The sequence below is a fragment of the Bacillus rossius genome, chromosome 11 (assembly GCF_032445375.1).
Source record: "Bacillus rossius redtenbacheri isolate Brsri chromosome 11, Brsri_v3, whole genome shotgun sequence".
NCBI lineage: Eukaryota > Metazoa > Arthropoda > Insecta > Phasmatodea > Bacillidae > Bacillus > Bacillus rossius.
The window spans coordinates 52,002,316-52,024,815 of record NC_086338.1 but is presented as its reverse complement, the minus strand read 5'-3'; the positions used below and the strand labels follow the sequence as shown (position 1 = coordinate 52,024,815).

At 40.4% G+C, this 22,500-nt stretch overlaps 1 protein-coding gene across 1 annotated transcript in view; it reads left to right on the top strand.

Annotated features, from left to right (window-relative positions):
- The window catches only part of LOC134536972 (very long chain fatty acid elongase 4-like), a 30,992-nt gene extending 8,699 nt beyond the window's left edge, over window positions 1–22,293 (top strand). Inside the window, exons 2-8 of the mRNA XM_063377088.1 lie at window positions 1,822–1,917; window positions 4,854–5,041; window positions 6,634–6,714; window positions 10,651–10,822; window positions 14,111–14,238; window positions 16,491–16,640; window positions 17,789–22,293. Of these exons, the coding sequence (XP_063233158.1) occupies window positions 1,839–1,917; window positions 4,854–5,041; window positions 6,634–6,714; window positions 10,651–10,822; window positions 14,111–14,238; window positions 16,491–16,640; window positions 17,789–18,031 (1,041 nt within the window). The 5' untranslated portion in view covers window positions 1,822–1,838 and the 3' untranslated portion in view covers window positions 18,032–22,293. The remainder of the gene's footprint in view (window positions 1–1,821; window positions 1,918–4,853; window positions 5,042–6,633; window positions 6,715–10,650; window positions 10,823–14,110; window positions 14,239–16,490; window positions 16,641–17,788) is intronic.
- The last annotated feature ends 207 nt before the right edge of the window (window positions 22,294–22,500 follow it).

Sequence of the window (22,500 nt, the reverse complement as noted above, 5' to 3'; positions counted from 1 at the left end):
TTTACTCTAACTTATAACAAGAAACCATTTACATACATTCATTTGATACGAATTCATATAATAATTGTAAAGTGAAATTTTTAAAGAAATTAATAATAACACATACATTTTTAATTACTATCACTACCGCTGTCCAAATCTGAACAAATACTTTCAACAAATCTTACGCTCCCACATTTCGGTATGTAAACCACATAAAGGCAGAAAAATTGGTTGTCTGTAAAGTCGGTTTACGGACGATAGTTTAACCTGACAACGTCATAACAAAACTTTGATGAAATGATTGCATACTTTTATAAATAAAATTGAATAATTTTAATTTTCATAATAAAAGAATAAATACTTGAAATTATACTAGTAATCAGATTTTTAAAATGCAAGAATAATTGACCTTTATTGCCGAAATTGTTGTTGTAATAAGCAATGGAAACCACATTAACTTTTCACTTCACTTTATAAACAGTCGAGTGGAAGAGAGATAGATGCGGCGCAAGCGTACAATGAGCGTAACGGGACACAGCGTAACGGAACAATGTGCGTAACGGGACACGTTTTCGTGCGTGCAGCCGGCGTTCATTGATTTATTGGACGTTGTCACGTCAAAAAATCACATATGTGAATAAATAACGAGTGAAAAGTCTAACTGTATCTAGTCACCGGATACTACGCGTCGCTTGGTCGCGAGACACGGCACTAACTGGCAGGCTGGTGTTCAGAAATAGCTGCACTAGGAAGCCTCTATCTTTGAGCTTGCATGCAGGACGGAACCTCACGTCTCCAAACACACATGGCCATCTTGCGACAGCAGTCTGGGAGCGAGCCTCCATTGCAGCGGCGCTTTTGCGTCGATAAGACACGTCTTCACAGATACGGACACAAAAAAAATTTGTAGGAGCAATTGAGATGGTGTTGCTTCTAAAAAACAAATTCTTTGTGAACATCTTTCACACTTTCTCCCCCCCCCCCCCCTCGTCTAAATTGAATAGCAAAAAAACTTTGCCGCTGATCAACTTTTTGATGTGTCAGTTTCTGAGGAAATGCCATTTAGAATTTTTAAAAAAAATAACTAAAACATTAGGAGTTTTATACTTCAGCTTTATTCGGTGACGTCATAAAAATGAACTTATTTACTAATATATCTCAATTAAAATATACCTGTAGGTTAATTTTTGATGATGTGATACATTTTGGAATCTTAAAAAACTGTTCCCTGTGAGAAAGATATTTTTTTTTAATATTTCGGCCTCTTAAAATGCCATTAAGTATGCAACATATATATATATATATATGTGTATATATATACACACACATATATGTTTATATACACATTTATGTATATAATTGACAAATTTAGTTATTATTTTTTTTAAGTCTCTTTTGTCGTGTGTTTATTTTTGTGTTGTCCCATTTTATTGTTGTGTTATTACTGTGTTTTGTGTATGTTATTGTTATTTTTTTTTGTATTATTTGTTAAGTGCCCACCTGTTATAGGCTCTGACTGTTGGTAGGCACTCAAATAATTATAATAAATAAATTATATATATATATATATATATATATATATAGCTTGATGCTTATTTCGATGCTAAACGATATGAAAAGACGCTTTGTCAAAAAACATATAATTTTTCCAAGTAGTACGATGTACGCGACAGCGCTAACGGCAGCCGACGTGTGTTGGAAAGAGAGAGAAAGCGCCCATGTTCTTCCACGCCTGCAATCTAAAAGAGTGGGATGGTCTGTAGCCGTGACGTCACGCGTGGCAAGACGCCGCCTGCAGACAGGCTGTGCCGCGACGGCGGCGTGTGTGGCGTGTTGCAGGCTGGTCGGGCGCCGAGATGTCGGGGGTGCTGGCATCTGTGGGCAGCAGCGTGAACAAGGTGTACGACTTCTACCTTTACACGCTGTCCCTCGCAGGTAAACAAACTTCATTTCCACTTCAATTACCATTGTTGAATTCAACCTTTTGGATTAGGGTTACACTTTAATCCCATTTAACTTATTCATCTGTTTTAATGAATGTTAGAAGATATTATTAAAACGATTTTCCCCTACTATAAAATAAACGTCTCTAATATATGTGTTGTATAGGAAATAGTTTTGAAAAATTTGTTAGGTTTATTTCAGTTGTACAAGATCACGTCATTTCTCCAGTCCACTCAAATGTTTCTTTCCTTGGATTTCTTCTCGGTTGTCGCACAGTGTTCCAGTGTTCGGTAGGTGAAGGAAACACCCAGAGGTCTCATGTTCGGTATAACCAGGGGCGCAACAACTCAATTTCCAAAAGGGGAGGGGGGCAATATACCTTTTAATGAAGAATCATCGATCCCCCCTATTGAAGCGGGGGGTCCGGGGGTCCTCCCCCGGGAAAATTTGTATTTGAAGGTGGAAAATGGTGCTATTTAAGCAGTTTTATTATCTAAAAATTGATTACACAGCACTTTCTTTGCCCCCGTTTGCCCCCACTTCAAGGTTTCAGGGGGTGTGTGTGCAAAATACCCTTGCCCCCCCCTCCTGTTGTTGCGCCCCTGGGTATAACGGTTCCCGGCCGGACTGTGTTTGCTTATGCCCTGAGTGTCTTCACCCAGGCGCCAGGGTGTCCACAAGGAAAAAAAAATTTCGTACCAACTTAGGCGAGAAAACAGTAGTACTAGATTTGAAAAAAAAAGTACTAAATTATAATTTGTTATGGTTTTAACAATTTAGGAAGTTGTTATGACATTTCAATGCTCTAACTTAAATATCACACCACACACACACATACATTCCATAGTTTTTAAAAAATAATAACGCTTAATAATAAAACATTTTGGAGTTACCTAATGTAATAATATTATATTAAAGAATACAGCACTAGATCTAAGCGTAAATGTACTAGACCACTAAAGTACTAGATCTAGTAGGAAAGTACTAACTGTGGACACCCTGCCCACGCCCTGAGTCCAGACTGTCAGCGCTCCGGGCAGATGATCTTCAGCCGCCCCCCCCCCCCCCCCCAAAAAAAAACAAACATCATAAAATGTTACAAAACCAAGCTAATTTATGATCAGTTTTAAAACACGACATTGTGCAACTAAATGCTAAGGTCTTTCAAAGTCATGGGATGTTTTTATCTTCCCCCCGTATTTAAATTGAAATAAACGGTTGTTTTAAGTTTTATACGGCTGTTATAACTCAAGGTCAGTAGAAGGGGAGGTTGCCTCAGACGGGCGCGCATCTTTCTGCGCAGGCAGCGAAGTGACGTCACGCGCAGTGCACCGCTCCCATCCCTTGGTTATAACTGACGTAATGAAACACGAGTTATAATATACTTTTTATTGTTAAACGAGTTCTAAATCTATTACTGAAGTGTTTGGTTTAAGACCTAATATTTTTTTTAAGAGCATTGAAATAGTAAGTACAAACTAACATTCCCCCTTTACGTGTATTATTTTTAAAATCAAATCATTACCGTGCATTAAAAAAACTTAATTTCACGTCCCTCAAATAATTTGTCCCATTTTATTCGTTCATCAAATTCTCCCGCCCCTCGAAAACTGTCCGGCTGGCCCGTTGTGATTCGGGGCCTGTATCTGCCTATGTCGAAAAAAAATCAGTTGCTGTTTGCAGTATCATACCCATCACATTACTCTGCGCCATCTGATGGTAGTAGTGTACTCTGTCAATAAATAGTTTGTAATACTACAATAAATGTATTAGAACTTTGTATAACACAAATCTGTGTGTTTTTTTGCATATTATATAGATAATATTGATTGGCACATATTTTTTTAAAAAATTTTAATTCATGTTTCTTTCAAGATACATATTTTTTTTAAGCTATGGAGAAGATGATCGAATATTCAACAATTGGACATTATTTTGTTTTATCATGTTTATTAAAGTGCGTAGCTAATCAGGGTACAGTTTACAAATATCTTTAACTATTGTAGTGCAGCTGTGCTGTGCAGAGTTAGTTGTTTGATTGACATTGAAATTCTTCGGCCGAAGAGATGCTATCCTGTTTCGATAATGATAATGAGCTCTGGTGGTATTGTCTTTGGATTTGTTCTTCGGGGCTCCGGGTAGGCGCGGTTTGAAGTGGCATCCACTTCAGTAGGTGCTGGGACAACGCAAAGCGCGGATGTCCGAACCCAGTATGACTGCAGTGATGCAGTAGTTGCGTTGAGAAGCCTAAGATGTACATCAAGCTCTGTCCCTGCCCGAACACGCCCGAATATTCACCTTCGGCCAACCTCGGGATTTGTTTTATTTTTTAGCGCAGGAAAAAATGAATTCAAATATTAAAAGTGGTTGGTTAGGTTAGCTACATTAAAACACTTTAAAACACTAAGGGCGGTTAGTTAGGTTGGTATAGTTACATTAAAATAAACAGAGAAATGTATATATATATATATATAAATAAATAAACCGGAGGTTGGCCGAAGGTGAATATTCGGGCGTGTTCGGGCAGGGACAGAACTTGATGTACATCTTAGGCTTCCCACGAAGGAGGGGTCGCGCGCGTGTGTGTGCCGCAGGGGTTGCTGTCATAACTTAGAAACACACAACTTATAAACACGCTACTTAGAATTTTCTAAGTTATGACGTTTCTAAGTTGTGTGGTTCTGCGTTGCGTGTTTCTAAGTTACGTGTTTCTAAGTTATGACAGTTCTAAGTTGTGTGCGTTCTAAGTTGTGACTTTCTACGTTATGGCGTTTCTAAGTTGTGTGATTCTGCGTTGTGTGTTTCTAAGTTATGATCTTTCTAAGTTGTGTGTTTCTAAGTTACGTGGATTTTTCCAAGTTTTTCTACGTTACGACAGTTCTAAGTTGTGACTATCTAAGTTATGTGTGCGTGTGTGCGTGCCGCAGACCAGAGGACGCAGGGCTGGCCGCTGGTGGACTCGCCGCTGCCCACGGCGGTCTACACGGCGCTGTACCTGGCCGCCGTGTGGCTGGGCCCCAGGCTCATGCGGGGCCGCAAGCCGCTCAGGCTCACCTGGGCGCTGCTGCCCTACAACCTGGCCATGGCGGCGCTCAACCTCTACATCGCCTCCGAGGTGAGCAGTTCCCGGGACCGCCCGCTAGGCGGCAGCTTTCGCAATACGTGTCACTGACGTAGTTAACATCGCTTGTGACGAGTAATGCATCGGTTATTTTCAGTGGCAGATGCATATATAGTTGTGTGGCACAACATACATACTGATTCTCGTACTCATTTATGTAGAAAATACTTTATATTATAAACCAGCGTAAACCTTTCCATAATACGTTAGATTAACAAAGGCTAGGAGAAAGGTCATTAACAACTTCGCATAACTACTCTCTCCATTCAGAGGTTGGGCCCAACGGTGATATGAGAAAAATGACAACACGTTCCCTATTCCTCTAATATGTGAAGTTTCACTTATAACGCACTTTTTCCTTCGTTATAATTTCGTTATATGCTGGCGTAGAACTACATACGCATCTATAATGTATGTACAGACACACAAGTAAGAGAACTGTTTTTACATTTTAATACAACTCATTGTGATAGTTCATCGATACAACTGACAATGTCTGTGAGTCACGACATACGAGACGTATGATCGCTATTACCATGCACGAACTAATAATAAAAAAAAGGGGTTTGACTATTTTCAAACGCCGTAAAATGTCAATGAACAATGCCTGCAGCTCGAGTATGAAAGTCACGTAGTTAAGTTCACCTAGTTCTATTGTCTACTTGGCGGATACAGTTTTGAACAATTGTATCTCGAACAGCCGGCCGATTGTCGCGCGTTTGTTTCGACTCGGCGTTGCCAGAAACAGGGCAGGTTGTCGCGCCTCGAACAGGTGTGAACTCGCGCGCTGATTAGGTGACAGAAACACTATGGCCTGTCTCAAGGCCCGGACACAATGAACCAAGTATTAACGAATCATGTGTGGTTATAACGGTAAGCACTTACACAACACGGAAATAGCAGAGTGGCCTGGTTACAATAGACATAACACATTATCCCGGTATCTTCGTTATTTTACGGCTTCGCTCGTAAATTTGCGAACACTGAGCTCATTTAATTTGAATTTTTAAAAAAAGTGTTTAAGTCCACAGTAAGAACACTCTTATTTTGTCCATATGTGTAATTTTTACCTTTGTTTAGGATTAAACTTAAAACTCAGAAGTAGTAATACGGCGTAGTTACACAGAAATTACAGTAAATCTACAAACATTTCCACGAAGAATTCGATCAAAATAAACGAAGAGTTATTCGTAATTTCATTTAACCGTTTACGTGCGTAAGTACGTCTTTCATACAAACTTGAGATGTGTGTGTCATGTATTTATTAACATTAATATATGTATATGCATTTATGACGTGTCTTAACGAAATCAAACATTTGAATGAAGGAACATTTAAATAAAAATAAACAAGATATAAAATGTCCGTTTTCTTTCATCGAGCAGAGTGATTGCTTCAAAAACTCTGTGTGCAAACGTTGGAGTACTGAAAGTCTACTATTTCCTGAGATCTCAGTGTGACAAAACAACTTTTTTTTTTTAAGTGCCAAAAAAAAATTCCAATACGGAAAATACTCGCTCGTGAAAGGTGTATATTGAGGTCACAGCTACAGGGCCCTGTGCCTATGTGTGTGTCTGTGTCTGCAGTTGCTGAGCGCCTCCACGAAGCTCAAGTACAGCTACGTGTGCCAGCCAATCACGCGGCTGTCGCACCCCGAGGAGACGAGGGTAAGCTTATCACTGGCTTATCGCTGGCGTATCACTGGTAATGCGGACAGCAATGTCCGAGCCCCCCAACCCCCCCCCCCCAGCATGGTAGACTCTTTTCTACCCTGTCCAACTCTTCTTCCAGATCCATCCTGTTTTCCCGTAAGCCTTCTGCTTGATATTGATGCATGTAAGTGCCCAGGGTTTTCCCTGTGTCTATGCAGGTTTTACCTGGACCCAACTTATCTAGTTTATAGTCTAGAATAGTCAGTGAGGGGAGTTAGTCATGGCGCCAATCGCTGCCATGGCTGGCCAATCCCCCTTCCTAGCACACGATGCATGTTACACCTCCTGCATGGCGAATCCCTTGCATGACTAGAGCGTGTGGGCTTCGGCCTGAGACGCACTTAGTCTCCCTCCCTAACCCGGAACCCTCCCCAAAACACTTAGTTTTAGTTTAGGTTAGGAAAAATATCACTGGCGGATCCGGCGAAGGGAGGAGGGGCATAGCGGCATGTCTGTCCCCCACACCAATACCACAAACCAGACCCCTGACCAATTCCTTGTCATGGTTTACCAGACTTGCTCGAGTATTATTCCACCGCAGTGCTACAGACAACAGGACGTTTTTTGAACCACGAACAGATTGTGCTGAATATTTCAATCCTAAATGCACTGTATTTTTGTTAAGGACCGTCGCTCTGGATCCGCCCTCGGCAGACCTGGGGTCTGGTCCGTGTCCACGCTTTTTGGATCCCGCAGGAAAATTTGTATGGGCCAAAAAAAAAAATCATCGAGTTAACAACATGAAGGAAAAGAGCGAGGAGTTTTTTATTATTTTTTAATCCTCGCGTTAATTCAGCAATTTCAAAGAAATATGCATTTAAAATATTTAACTGATTTTTAAGTGTTTATGTGTTAATTGTTACATTGAAGTTGATATGTTAAAAAAAAAACCAATTGCCAAGAAGAAGTTACTTCGTCCCACTGTGCACGCCAAGAAACGCCTCCTAGGATAATTTTTGAAATTCAAATTTAGCACCCTTTACCAGTAATGTTTTCAAAATTTAAGTTTGGTCACCATTAGTTTAGCATTTGAAATTTAGCGCTCTTTAGTTTTTGAATGTAGTGCCAACAACTAGTACATGAGACGCCTCCTAAGACACTTTTTTTTAAATTTAAATTTGGTGCCCTTTACCATTTTTTTTATTAAATTTAGCGCCATTTTGGTATTTGCAGAATACATGGTCATTCAAGATGACAGACTGTGGCGCCTTCTGTAAGCCTGAACTGGGAAACTATTTTTTTCAAATTTAAAAGTGGCTCTCCCTGCCAGAAGTTTCTATAGACGTGCTTGGAAAGCATATGTTCCTTATTTATAGGGACCGGAAAAATTCGCGGCTTCAATGACCTCTAGGATGAACTTTATAGTTCTACGTACACTCGGTCAAATGTCCACCCTCTCATTGGCTGCTGTCTTGTGGAGGTGTCCCAACGTAGCGGCCTGTGATTCGATAGAGCTTTGGTCGAGTGTTTCTCACTGGCCCAGAGTCGTCCAGGTGAGTTGCGAGCCGATAGCAGAGGCAGCGCTGAGGTATAAATATTTGAATTTCAGGCTGTCGTGAAATGAATCCGCGAATTTTTTTGGGTCTATAATTATAACATTTTAATTTACATCTCAACTGATGTCTCAGGGCCTTGCACGTTCATACTGCGTCCCTGGGCGCCCCCGTGTGTTGACTGGGCACTCGGATCCGGCAGACACTCCTTGAAGGGCCTCGCCTCGTCAGGGGTGTATGTGTGATAAGTGCGACGCTCGCTGGTGCTTCTAGCGCGTTTTCGCCTCTAAGAGCGGGGGAGCTGAATTGTTGCCCCTTGGAAGGGCAGCCCTTCAGGATATTTCTGGCAATGGTTTGTTTGTACAGCGACTGGAAGGGCAGCCCATCCAATTTCTGAAAACATGTTTCTTTAAGTGTTTAAATAATCCTGAAAACTTGCCTCTTGGAAGGGCAGCCCATCAGGATTTTTCTGACAGTAGTGTTTTTGAAAGGTTGTCTGAATTATTGCCTCTTGGATGGGCAGCCCTTCAGGATTTTTCTGACAGTGGTTAGTTTAGGTTAGGTCAGGTTAGGTTAGGTTATGTCAGATCAGGTCACTTTACAAACTAACCACTGTCAAAAATCCTGAAGGGCTGCCCTTCCAAGGGTCAGCATTTCAGTCGCCCCCTAAGAGCAAGGCTCTGAACTGGCGCGCAGTCTTCTCGTCGTGCATGGGGCATTTTACGAGATTTGAGCGGTGACACTAACATTATATGGCGAAGAAATGTAGATAAAAGCGTAATGAAAGTCGCTCGAGTGCTTTCAAGAATATGCAAAGGTTGTTTTATGAATAAAAATTACTCTAGAAACACGCCTTTTAGCCATTTCATCACTTCTAAAAATACAGTTTAAAATCTTAATCCGGAAACCAAACTACTTATCGACCCTCAGCAAATTCATACGTGTTTTTCGTAAACAGACGCCACTCGCGTATCTTGAGCAGTTATCACATCGCAGCTCTTCATGACGAATGAAGGTGGCGGAGATAAAGTAACTTAGAAAATTAAATTTGACTGTGTGATAAATTATATATATTTTTAATATGGCTGATAAGATGGCTGCTGGAACCCAAGTATTCCTCCTTAAGTGCCACATAAGGTGTGCAGAGCTTCAGGAGAAAAAATACATGCGATATTAAATCTGATACAGATATTAGATAGAGTGTTACTGTTGAATAAAAGCATTTAATAGTACCCTGAGGGTGGACGAGTACTTCTGTTTCCGCATTGAGTTTTTAAACTGTTTATTTTCTTTTTTAGAAAAGTGTTTTCAGAAAATAATTTTTAGGCATGAAATCCCGCTGCTACGGGGTCTTGAAAGCACTCGAGGGACTGCATGGCATTACACTTTTATCTTCATTTCTCCGCCGTATAATGTCGTGCTTGCCGCTCAAATGTCGCAGTTGTCTTACGCACGACGAGAAGACTGCGCGCCAGTCCACAGCCTTGCGCTTAAAACTCGTTCCACACTGACACGGAAACCGAGACGGATCACGTTAAACGGTAAAAAGGTTTCTACAACGGCACGCAGGCGGAGACGGACCCGTACGTTGTTCCGCGAGACCAATAGAAAACCAGAATGTTTGGCTACATTGGTAGCCATGTTTGTTTGTATTATAAATACGCTAAATATATATATATATATATATATATATATATATATATATTTCAAGTACAAGAATATCTAGTGTTCTATTATTGCTTTGTCGTTTATTTTTTATCATCTATGTAAATTCCGTTCGTGCTATAATTTCGAAGCATTATACATATAATTTTAATAAAAGCAATATTTCGTTGAAATTCAATCTCATTGTGTCGCCATGTGTTACGTCTCCGCGCCACTGTGGAAGCAGCAGACGCGACAGTGAAGTGTTCCGGGAGGGGGAAGCCTAAGATGCACATCAAGTTCTGTCCCTGCCCGAACACGCCCGAATATATTCACCTTCGGCCAACCTCGGGATTTGTTTTATTTTTGCGCAGGGAAAAATGAATTCAGATATTAAAAGTGGTCGGTTAGGTTAGCTGCATTAAAACACTTTAAAACATAATGGACGGTTAGTTAGGTTAGTATAGCTACATTGAAATAAACAGAGAAATATAAATGTATATAAATAAACCCGAAGTTGGCCGAAGGTGAATATTAGGGCGTGTTCGGGCAGGGACAGAGCTTGTTGTACATCTTAGGCTTCCCGTTCCGGGAGATCCGTCTCCGTGTCCGTGCCTCTGCAGCGCGGGCCATAGAGCAGGCACCAGCGCGGGCCATAGAGCAGACACCAGCGCGGGCCATAGAGCAGACACCGCGCTAGAAGCACCAAGCGAGCGGCGCTCAACAGCGCACACATGCCGCGGGCTCGTTGCAGATAGCCAGCGCGGTGTGGTGGTACTACATGTCCAAGCTGATCGAGTTCTGCGACACGTTCTTCTTCATCCTGCGCAAGAAGAACAGCCAGCTGACGTTCCTGCACGTGTACCACCACTCCACCATGTTCTCGCTGTGGTGGATCGGCGTCAAGTGGGTGCCCGGCGGCTCCAGTGAGTCCCTCCGCGCGCCCCCGAACACTTGCCTCCGTGCAGGCTTTGAATATATATACTGTATAGAAGTCGCCAGCCCAGGTTAAAATTTATAATACGGTTTTGAGGTAGTTGGTTAATTCACCGCCGCAATCGCCACCATCTCTAGGGCATCGACTCGTGGTGGTCCCTAGCGGGCAAGTGTCGAACTCTTCAAAACATCCCTTCCCCCTCCTGTTGAACGACCTTGAGCTGCAGTGAATGATAGGTGGGGGGGTGCGGGGAATGACAAGGGGCGACAGTGCTGCGCTCTAACGTGTAAATAACAACTAAGACGATACAGGGCGTTACGGCAGCGCACTGCAGCGGTGAAGTTCCCAAGCTGCTCATTATACGCTTCTGAAAAACGTAGAGTAAATCCTATCCACTCGCGACTTCTATACAGTATATATATTCAAAGGTGCAGGGGTGCAACAACAGGGGGGGAGGGTATTTTGCCCCCCCCCCCCTTCTGAAACCTTGAAGTGGGGGCAAACGGTGGCAAAGAAAGTGCTGTGTAATCAATTTTTAGATTAAAAAAAACTGCTTAAATAGCACCATTTTCCACCTTGAAATACAAATTTTCCCGGGGGAGGAACCCCGGACCATCCCGCTTCAATAGGGGGGATCGATGATTCTTCATAAAAAGGTATGTTGCCCCCCCCCCCCTCCCCTTTGGAAATTTATTTGTTGCGCCCCTGCCTCCGTGCGAGGTGTCAAGTCACGTGACAAAACATACCGAAAAACTCGCCAGAGATAATATGTGGGAAGCCTTCTTTTCACATACGGGAGAGCCAAAACCCGAAGTTCCCCGAAGTTCATGCTCGCTTTCTTTTTCCCGTATCTTTAATGTAGCTATCCTAACCAAATCAACCGTCCACAATGTTTCAAAGTATTTATAATGTATCTAACCTAACCTAATTGACCATTAGTATCCTTTTATCAACACATTTACAAAAAAAAAATAAAAACGAAGGTGCACGATCGGGTGTTTGGCTCCCTCGTCTGTGAAAATAAGGTTTCCCGAGATATGTAACATCTAACCTCGATAACGTGGTCACGTGACAAACATACTGAAACTCTAACCTCAGTAACGAGCAAATGCATGACTTATCACTAGAGACCTGTAAAATTCGCGGATTCATTTCGCGATAGGATACAGTGCAAAATACTTTTGACATTTATTTTGCTCCAGTGATCCGGCCACAATTTATCTGAAGGACTCTGGGCCCAATGAAAAATCTTTAACAGAAGAATTAGCGAATCACGATCATTCCAGTCAACGAGTCGGTAACCAATCAGCAGATGTAATTTGCACGAGTGCATAGAGGATCATGGAGTCTATCCTTTAGGGATTTGAAATCGCGAATTTTACAGGTCTCTACTCATCATATTGTAAACACACTTATGATACAAAACTCGGACACGGAATTTAACGTAGAATTCTTAAAAATAATTCCGTTCGTTACCAAATATACGAAAAATTTTGTTTTCAACTACATTTCTTCTGGACGCGAATCGCACGTGGTTTCCAAAACCCGCCGCTAGAATTTGCTGCAGCAGCAGCTACGTCGACTATCGAATCAGTTGACTTGGCAGAGCGAAATTTTAGACTATGCAATGAAACTGCTGATAAAAGAAAGAAAAAAACCTTTTAAAAATTACTAAACCCTGGTTTTGGACCTGATTTTCGACAAGGATTTTTTTTTTTTAATACTGCTCATCTTGTTAAATTTCTTTAAGCAGCTAATGCCACTTAGTTTCCCTTTGGTTTTGTGATGGCAGCACAAGTGGTTGTTACTTCTGTCCCATTCACAAAATTACCCCGATCAAATGCAGTATACCAAGAACTAAGATGTTTCACATCAAACGAATTGATTTTGAAAAATCGCAGTAATTATTTTTGTTACGTCATTTGGTACCTGTTCATTCGCGACAGGTTCCGATTGTAAGATCCCTGTCGATATCGAGGCGAGCTGTCTGTAAGCACAGTCTGTTCCCGGCGAGCGACTGAACACTGCGGCGACGGGATAGCGAGTCCTCTACGTCCGTGCGTTAGTCCCGAAGCCCGCCAAATTCAAATTTTGCGCACTGCTGTTCTCTCATGTAGCTCTGCCGTGGTTCCTTGAATGGATTCACCTGTTTTCGCATTATCTGCCGCCACGAAATTTATGCTCCGTAATCTGCGAACATTCTGTTTACACTTACACAAACTTGTCCCCGGAAGTGATAGCACACTGGACGTCGCCATTTTTGAAAAAAAAAAAAACTTTTGTATGTTAAATTAGATACAACTTGTAAGTATATTTGAGAGTATAATCATTTTCACGGTATATTTGACTGGCACTATAAATTTAATAATAAAAAATTAATATTTAAAAATGTTATAAATGTTATAAATTTACACACTGATCGTAACAACGAAACAGAGGCTGAAAAATTAATTCGCGTAAATTCGCGTGACACTGATTAAGTGTTAAAAAAAACTACTAATTTCACTTAAACACTGTTTTTTTTCCAATAAAAATCATTTGTTGAAAAATAACGAAAACAACCTGTTCGGCTGGCAACCCGTCCGAATTCGTCAAGTACGCCATACGGGAAAGAGAAGTACGCAAGGTCACAAGCACAATTTTGCGTTCTTGATTTCGGAAACACACAAAGTCAAAATACACAATATTAAGTTAATTTACGAAATCGTGGCATAAAACACCATACCCATTTAACATGATACAAATATGATGGGTCAAATTAACACCAACGATGATACCAACAACAAATAGCTGAGTAATTAAGGGACGAAACTGGGGCGGAAACCACAAACCGCTCTCTCCTAAAACAATTTAGTTTTTTGAGACGTAGTGTCTCGTGCCTCGGAGCAGGGGCGCAACAACAGGGGGGGGGGGGGCAAGGGTATTTTGCCTCCCCCCCCCCCTTCTGAAACCTTGAAATGGGGGCAAACTGGGGCAAAGAAAGTGCTGTGTAATCAATTTTTAGATGATAAAACTGCTTAAATAGCACCATTTTCCACCTTGAAATACAAATTTTCCCGGGGGAGGACCCCCGGACACCCCCCCCCCTTCAATAGGGGGAATCGATGATTCTTTATAAAATGGTATATTTCCCCCCCCCCCCCCTTTTGGAAATTTAGTTGTTGCGCCCCTGCCTCGGAGGTACAGATGTCGGTCTGAAGGATAAGCACTTATCCCAAGGATAAGTTTCAGTGAGCGTGCAACGCCGTGAGACGTGTGCCACCCCTTCTGTGCGCAGCTTTCCTGCCGGCGATGGCCAACAGTCTGATCCACGTGCTGATGTACACGTACTACGCCCTGTCGGCCCTGGGACCCGGCGTGGCGCGCTACCTGTGGTGGAAGAAGTACCTCACCATCCTGCAGCTGGTGAGTCCCTCCGTCGTTGCACCAGGAGTCGGCGGGGAAGCCTTCATTTCGCAGGCGAGAGAGCCACACCCGAAGTTCCCCCAAAGTTCATGCTCGCTTCTTTTTTTTCTTCCGTTCTATCTCATTGTATATAAACCGGATCTCCTCAACCTCTCGACCTAGCCGTGCGCTCTCCAAGTAACATGCCGCGATTGGAAATGGCGAATCTATTTCCCGGTTCTTGGAACCCATGATAGGCACTGGTAGCAGTGTCTGGCATGTAAAAGACCCATCTTTCTCCTAACCAGGACCTCGCCCTAACGGGATTACATGCCTGGGGGAGTATCGACGATTATTTTGAGGTGTGAACCTAATGTACATGTATATAAACCGGTGTGGCATTAAATTTTGCGGTCGATTAGGATAGGTCGCACCTGTGTTTCCGTACCATGTGCGTCTCTGCCTGAGGACGGGAGCAGATAGCAGTTCCCGAAACGTCGCTTGTTTCTGTTTAGGTAAAACTATTGTATTTGTTTGTTTTTTCGTTTTGTCATGTTTTTTGTCTCGCTTCAACTGTTGTGCTGAATTATTTTGGGTTTCAATATTTTTGTGTTGTCATCATTTGTGGGGATTTTTTCGTTCTCTTAGTACATTTTTCTTTGTTTTTTCTTTGTTTGCTGACCATATTCCTGTTTCGGAATATTTTGTGGTGTTCATATCCTTGTTGACAACAGCAATTGTTTGCTTAATTTTGTGTGTTTTTTGTATCTTTTTTTGAGTATTTTTATTTTTTTTTATTTTTATTTATTTTTTTTATTTATTAGTTTTTCTTCAACAGAAAAAGTTCTTAGCAATGGCGTATGTCCAAAAACTTAAATCAAGTTAGGATAGGTTAGCTACATTATAAACACTTTAAAACATCGCGGATGATTGATTATATTAGGTAAGTATAGCCTACATTAAAATTACTGTAAAATCATTTTATGGTTGCTTAGCAAGTAACTTTTTAATATGTAGCTATCCAGCGCTAGGAATAACCGTTTACATGATTTCACAGTATCTTTAATGTAGCTATCCTAACCAAATCAACCGTCCACAATGTTTTAAAGTATTTCTAATGTAGCTGACCTAACCTAATTGACCATTAGTTATCATGAGTTACAATGAACAAAACAAAAAAAACCGAAGATGCACGATCGGACGTTTGGCTCTCTCGTCTGTGAAAAGAAGGCTTCCCGGGGTCGGCACACTTTCCAGCCACTTCGAGCCAAATATACCGAGCAAACAGATTCTCCAATTTTTTTTAGCTAGCAGCAACCAAGGGCTTCACCGGGGGGGGGATTGCCAACCCCCTCCTAGAGCCGTAGAGATTTTAAAAAAATGTAGCCAAATGCAAAAAAAAATACATACTTTTCCCACAACTTGCCCCCCCCCCCCCCCCCCCCCTCCAATTGGCAATCGGCTGGCGTCGCCCTTGGCAGCAACATTTATTTTCTCTGTATCTACATGGAATTTCAAGACGATTTAAAAAAAAAATGGATAAAAAAATATATTTTTATTCACAAATTCAACATAATGTCCGTTTAGAAGGGAAAAAAACACGTAAATGTAAAAAAAAAATATGATAGTAATTAGCAGAGCTCTACTGATAAAACAAGAAGACTGAATGATTTTATTAATTAATTATTAAAGTTATTAAGGTAAAAAGCAGCTGGGTGAGTGCGGGGCGGACGGTGAGATGGCGGTGCGAGTTCGCAGGTTGAGGAAATGCGCTGTGATTGGCCGCTTGATTTTGTTAGGTTTTTTTTTGTTTTGTTTTGTTTTGAGGCAGCGCAGTGAGATGTAAAATCCAAACCAAGGGCCAGTATCAGTCGGGCCCCCTCGCTCTGTTGCTTTGTTTACAACATACCAAACCCTACAATAAAAAAAAAATCTAAAGGCCGAAAACTTAAATGCGGCAATCGCATAAAATTCTCGAAACTCAAACCGGATACCCTTGGTGACGGCCCCTGGAAATGTTGGAGGAGATTTGGCAATTAATATTAACTCAAAACTCTGTCTGCTGACATGTGCAAGCGACGGCGGGATCTGGATTCCTGAGACAGAGTTGTCGTGAGTGAGAAACTAATTTACTATGATATGTGTGGTGCCCTGTCTCTCGAGATTTCATAACAACTGTCCCTGTAAAAAAAAAAAAAATGCTAGTTCAAATGCATTTCCCCTGAACAGCGAGGGAAATTTTGGAAGCCCGAATTGTAATTTTTTGTTTCCAGATCCAGTTCACGATTGCGATGATAATGGGGATCCACGGGATAAAGTCCGGCTGCGACTTCCCCATATGGATGCAGTACACTCTCGTGATATACATGATTTCATTCATTGTGCTCTTTGGGAACTTCTACGCCAAAGCCTACTTAGAAAAGGTGCGTTGTTGGCAAAAACTTGGCCAAAATTTACAAAACTGCGTACAGTGTTTGATTTTACCAGAAGTCTGACATCCAATGGGCAATGCCTAGACGCCCTCGGATTCACTTATAACACTATATGATGATGTTCTTATTAGTCACTAGGAGGTTGTACGGCGCCTAAGGCGCCTGTTGAAAAATGATGAATATAATAAATTCATTTAATTCAATAGACATAATTTTTTATTAAAAATTCAATTAATTTTAATATTACTAATGAAAATTCCTTATATATATATGTGTGTGTGTGATAAAAAATATCTGACAAAAAAAATATATAAAGTGCATCTGTGCTATTTACAGACAGTTTTAGTAGCAAAAAATTAAATGACCACAAAAGAAGAATATAATATATAAATTCAAAAGAAATTCAAAATGGCGTATCTACAAAATAGCAAATCTGACAAATATATTTCGGGCTACAAACACATATTATACTAGCTGCAGTACCCGGCGTTGCCCGGGCTGAACACGGGATGATATATTGTCCACGAGTTAAAATAAAATGGATAGTGCTGTATTAAAGTGTGGAGGACGACTCCCGACCTATTCTTTCTGATTTTGGTTCCTCGAAACCACTCCAGGTAAATTACGGGATGTTTCCTTACCATTGGTCATGGCTGATTCATTCCGCGTATCCTTGCATTGTGTTCGCTGCATTATTGGTGTCAAATCTCACAGCAAAGCGAATGTCTTCCTGATATTTATTCAAGTCACATTGGCATAACTGATCATGCAGAAATTTTATGCAGCATTTCGCCGCCTGAGTATTGGAGTGTTCTATGTCCACTTTTTAGGTTTTTTATGCTATGGACACTAAATTGATATTAGTATTCATTTGTACTATATCCACACACGTCTACGCACATAAAAATGTTTGTTCTTAATTTAAGACCAATATTATTTTATTCTATGTCATGATATTCATAGTTGTTTGAATTTTCAAATGCTTATATCTCAGTTCCGACTTCAATGGACATAGAACACTCCAATTCTCAGGCGACGATTTATAGATCTTGATGGAACTGGGCCCAAACATCTGGTATGGAAACGGCGCTGAATCACCGCAACCACAATTTGTAGGTTTCGTTGGGTTGTTTTTGCAGGGAGCGAAAGTGTTCTACGGAGAAGTCAAACCGGAGGCAGTGCTCACCGAACCTTGGAACGACGAGGAATCGAACAGATGCTTGGCCAACGGCGTTGTCCGGACGAAGGAGGAATCTTACGGCTACGCCAACGGCGAACTTCACATGAAGAGAGTGACGAACGGCTATGCGAACGGTGCCATCTGCTATGCAGAAGACAGTGACGCAGAAGCATATCCCCTGGATTCCAAAAAATCCGACTGAGCCTTTGGGAACACAGTGAATTTTATCTTTGAAAGATTTGTGCAATGGGAGTGCGTGACTTGATGTAATCTTTTGGACATACGCCATTGCTAAGCACTTTTTCTGTTGAAGAAAACTAAAAAAATACCCAAAAGAAAAACTATTGTGTTTGTTTTGTCTTTTCGTTTTGTCGTGTTTTTTTTTGTCTCGTTTCAACTTGTGGCCGGCAGGGCCACATTTTTACTTGTAATTTATTTTTGTTGCTGGTCTCTAGTTTTATATGGTTTTTTATTTCACGTATTTTTACGCCTTTTTTAATTAATGTTCATTTATCTGTAAATTTTTTTTTAATTATATTTGTTTCTGTTAATTAGTTATACGCCGTTTGGGTAGCTATCGATTATGAGTTTAAGAACATCGATTGTGTTTCACGTAAATACCACTTGGCGAGCACCCGGCGGTTGGCTGATGACGTCAGACATTCGGCTTGCCGGGAAGAAAAAATCAGCTTGGCCGGGGTGGAGAGTTTGTGGCGAGCGACCGTCGAGGACAGAGCCATGTGACGGCGCGGACTGGTGTGCCGGACGGCAACGGGCGACGAAGAGTATGGGGATGGAGGCTCCACGCTGGGGGACAGGGCCATGGTTTGCCCTGTGATACTGGACTTATCAAGGTAAAGAGAGGCCGCAATTTTGATTTTTACCCTCGTGGTGCTGCACTGGTTTTTGGCAAACCTAGTGAACTGTGTATTTTCCCATACTAAATTTTATTTGGACGGAACTTTTATTAGCCAGTTTGGTGAAGAGGCCCATTTGTTTCACACGTTGTTCCAGTGTGGGATTTTTTAAAAAAGGTCGCCCGTTTGCCTGTAGTTGTAATAAAAGTATAAGTTTGGAAGAAACGAACATTTTGCAATTTGTTTTTGAGACTTTGTCTTCGGAATTGGCATACTTAAAGTTGCATTTAGCTAATATATCAGCTTGTGCAGTATTATTAAAAGTATGCGATCGGTATTGGACTACACGCGCAGCCTGATGTTGGTTGGTGCGGCCATTCTACGTTTTTATGAAATCATTGGCAAGTTAATAAAGAAGTAAGACTTTGTTTGAAGTATATGATAAATACTTCTGTGGTAACATAGTTATGTTACGTGAAGAGTTTTTGCTACATTTCCCTTAAAAAAAATAAGATAATTTTTTTTGATCATCGTTCACGCCGTTGTGAATTCGTACCTATGGCCCGGCGTGGCATTAGACTCTGGAGTTGGTGAGGAAGGTCAGGAAGCCAGCGCCCGCCTAGGATATTAACTTTTTTTTTTTTGGCAAGTCTTTAGCAACGAACATCTGAAGAAAGACTAAACCGTTGATTGAGAGTTTAAGAACTTTATTTAAATAAATTTTTTGTACTTCAGTTTTATTATTGTAGATTTTTTATATATTTGTATTGATTGTCTTGTTTGATTTTTGGTATTAGGGCAGTCAGTAAATTTTGATATTTTATAGTGGCCACGCCTCACGCCCTTATATATTTTTATACTTGTTGTTATCAGTATTTATATTTTTACGATTTTTTAAAGGTTATTGTTAGTATCGCAAATGGGGATAAGATGCTGCCATTATTAACGTCAGCTTTTGTAACTAAGCTTGTATGGTTATGTATAGTAAAAATTATTTTTGCAAATTTCTATTTTTTAATAACATACGTCCAAAGTCTTGCCTCTTGTTTGTTTAATGGTTACTCTGCTATTATATCCTTTGAATTTTTTGGCCTGACCCCTGGGCAGTGGTGTGGGGAATTTATATTGTTTAGCTTTTTATGCCTGGTTTTAATATTTATTTTTTCCCTTCGCGCCCAGAGTGAGTCGGGGACGCAACCCCTCTTCCAATTAAGGAGGAAGAAGGGTTACAAACTGTTGTGATGAATTTTTTTTTTGGGTTCAATATTTCTGTGCTGTCATCATTTGTGTTTTTTTTTTTTCGTTCTCTTAGTCCATTTTTCTTTTTCTTTTTTTTTTTTGTTTGTTGACCATATTCCTGTTATGGAATATTATGTGATGTTTATATCCTGTTGACAACAGCAATTTTTTTGCTTAATTTGTGCTTTTTGTTTTTTGGGTATTTTTTAGTTTTCTTCAACAGAAAAAGTGCTTAGCAATGGCGTATGTCCAAAAGATTACATCAAGTAACACAGTGAAAGTTGGCACGGCAATATCACAGTTGTCCCTTAAACATCGTTTCAGTGTTGTAAATATACAAATGTGATTCTGTGATTTGCAGCTATCGGAAACTTGGCTTTTGTTGTCGTTTAACACTTTTTCTGCACTAAGTAAAGGATGAAAAGTCATCAAAGGGACTTGTAAGCTCCAACTTAGCAAAAGCAATATCACTGAAATCCATACCTACCTATGTCCTTTGTTATCTGCATTTTTTTATTTCTCCTACTTTAAAGCCTCCTATTCTTGAGTTATTCCTGAAAACATTAAATCCGACAGATTCACTCCAATCTTACAAAGGGTATTGTGTTCGGTTAAATAACTGCCCAGCGGCATATGTGCTTATGTAAATGTAAATTACACTAAGACTAAACTTACAATTTTGGTTTGTTTTTCGCATGTATGTGGCTTTTGACATCTGCAATTTAGATATTCGTGCATTCTGTTATTATTTCAACACAGAAATCTCCTCGATCAGGGAAATAAATTAATCTCAGTCTAGTGTGGATTTGGGTTCTCCCCTTGTTCCATGACTAATTGCAGATGCATGAGAAACATGAAAAGTGTAAGACAAATTTTTATCTCTCATCTGTGCAAGATAAGTCAACGGAAACAGTTTAGTGTAAATTGTTTAACACATTCTTCTGTTTTAAAAAATGGAAAGTAAAATAAAATGAACAATAATTTATACATTTCACAAAGGTTGGTTTATTATTTCAACATTGAATCAAGATATTAAATAAATTACGATAGTTCATTAAAGATAATAACATGGAAGTTTATGATTCGTAATATTAGACTATAGTAAGGAAACATACTGTCAGGAGGATAATTCCATGAAGTACGTAATTTGTTACTTTTTTCTAAGCATCATTTTCTAAATCGTTCACAATAAAGATCGCGGCCACTGTCTGCAGTTGCCTGGCTTCTAGATTATAGCCGCGTCTAAAGCGAAGATATCACCAACGTTTTGGTTGACGCAGTCGCCATCATTAGGTAGCAGTTTTTTTTTGACATTATACGGGACCTACAGCTTTACGCCAATCGGCCAATGGGTCATTATGTTTCAGGGCAATCATCAATTCGTAGGAAAACATATAGCAGCATGTAAATGTCACACCCATGCCTTACCCGGGACTCGAACCCAGGACCCCTCGCACCGTAAGCCGGTGTGTGTCCGACTACGCTACGGAGGTCGGCAAAGGTAGCAGTTAACTGTTGGCATGATGGGAAAAAGTGAGGCTGCCCAGGAAAATGATGGAGTTGAAGTACCAAGGAAGAAGACCCCAAGGAAGACCAAGGAAGGGTTGGGAAGAGCAGATAGTTAAAGGAGAGCAGGAGAGAGGAGAAGAATGGAACAGGGAGCACCATTAGGGAGCACCATCCCTAATGATGGGATGGTTCTCCCTAATGATGTCGACTGCAACGTCCAAACAAAACGTCGGTGATATCTTCGCTTTCGACGCAGCTACAACCCATCAGCCAAACAACTCAAAATTGTAGATAGATGATTTTGTTACTTATCTTAATGAAATCAGTTTCAAATGATTTTTTAAAATGTTCACATGTTTTTAAATTATGATATGTAAATCATTTAATACATTCCTAATAAAATCAAGACGTGACATAAATTTATATATTTTTTTTTCAATTTTTCTCTAAGTATTTTTCATACTTCATGCATTTGAGAAGGCACAAGTTTCAATCCATCCAGTAAAATTGATTTATTTCGATGGTTCTATTACTATAGCAATAACATATTTTATTGTTATAAGGTTTAGCCAAAAGTCCAGTCTTGGAAAAGTCCAGGTAATTAGTCCGAAACTATAGATTTTCTTTCTGTGCAATCCACTTAACATACTAGGTTTAAAATTGTAAGAAATTGTTTGTAAGTGCATGTTTCAGTAACACACATTGTAAATCAGGGGTGTAGCCAGAATTTAATTTTGTAGGAAAATATTGTGAGCATTTTTTTTTATAAGTTTGAAGTGGAACTACAGAAGCAAAAAGTACCTCTTCAAAGTAATTTTGGAGGGGGATGTTTTCCTATAACCCTTCTCCCCCCCCCCCCCCCCCCCCCAATCAAACTCACTACCTACTCCACTTAAGCCCCTAGTAAAAATATCAAATAGCAATAATAAATAAATAATAGCATGTGTTGATGTGTTGTGTGAAAGTTTTACAGTGTTGATAATGTTGTTGTACAAAAAATAAAAAAGTTTTAATGTGTTTTAAGTGTTATTCATTGAACCAAAGTATCTTCTGCCTACAGGACAGC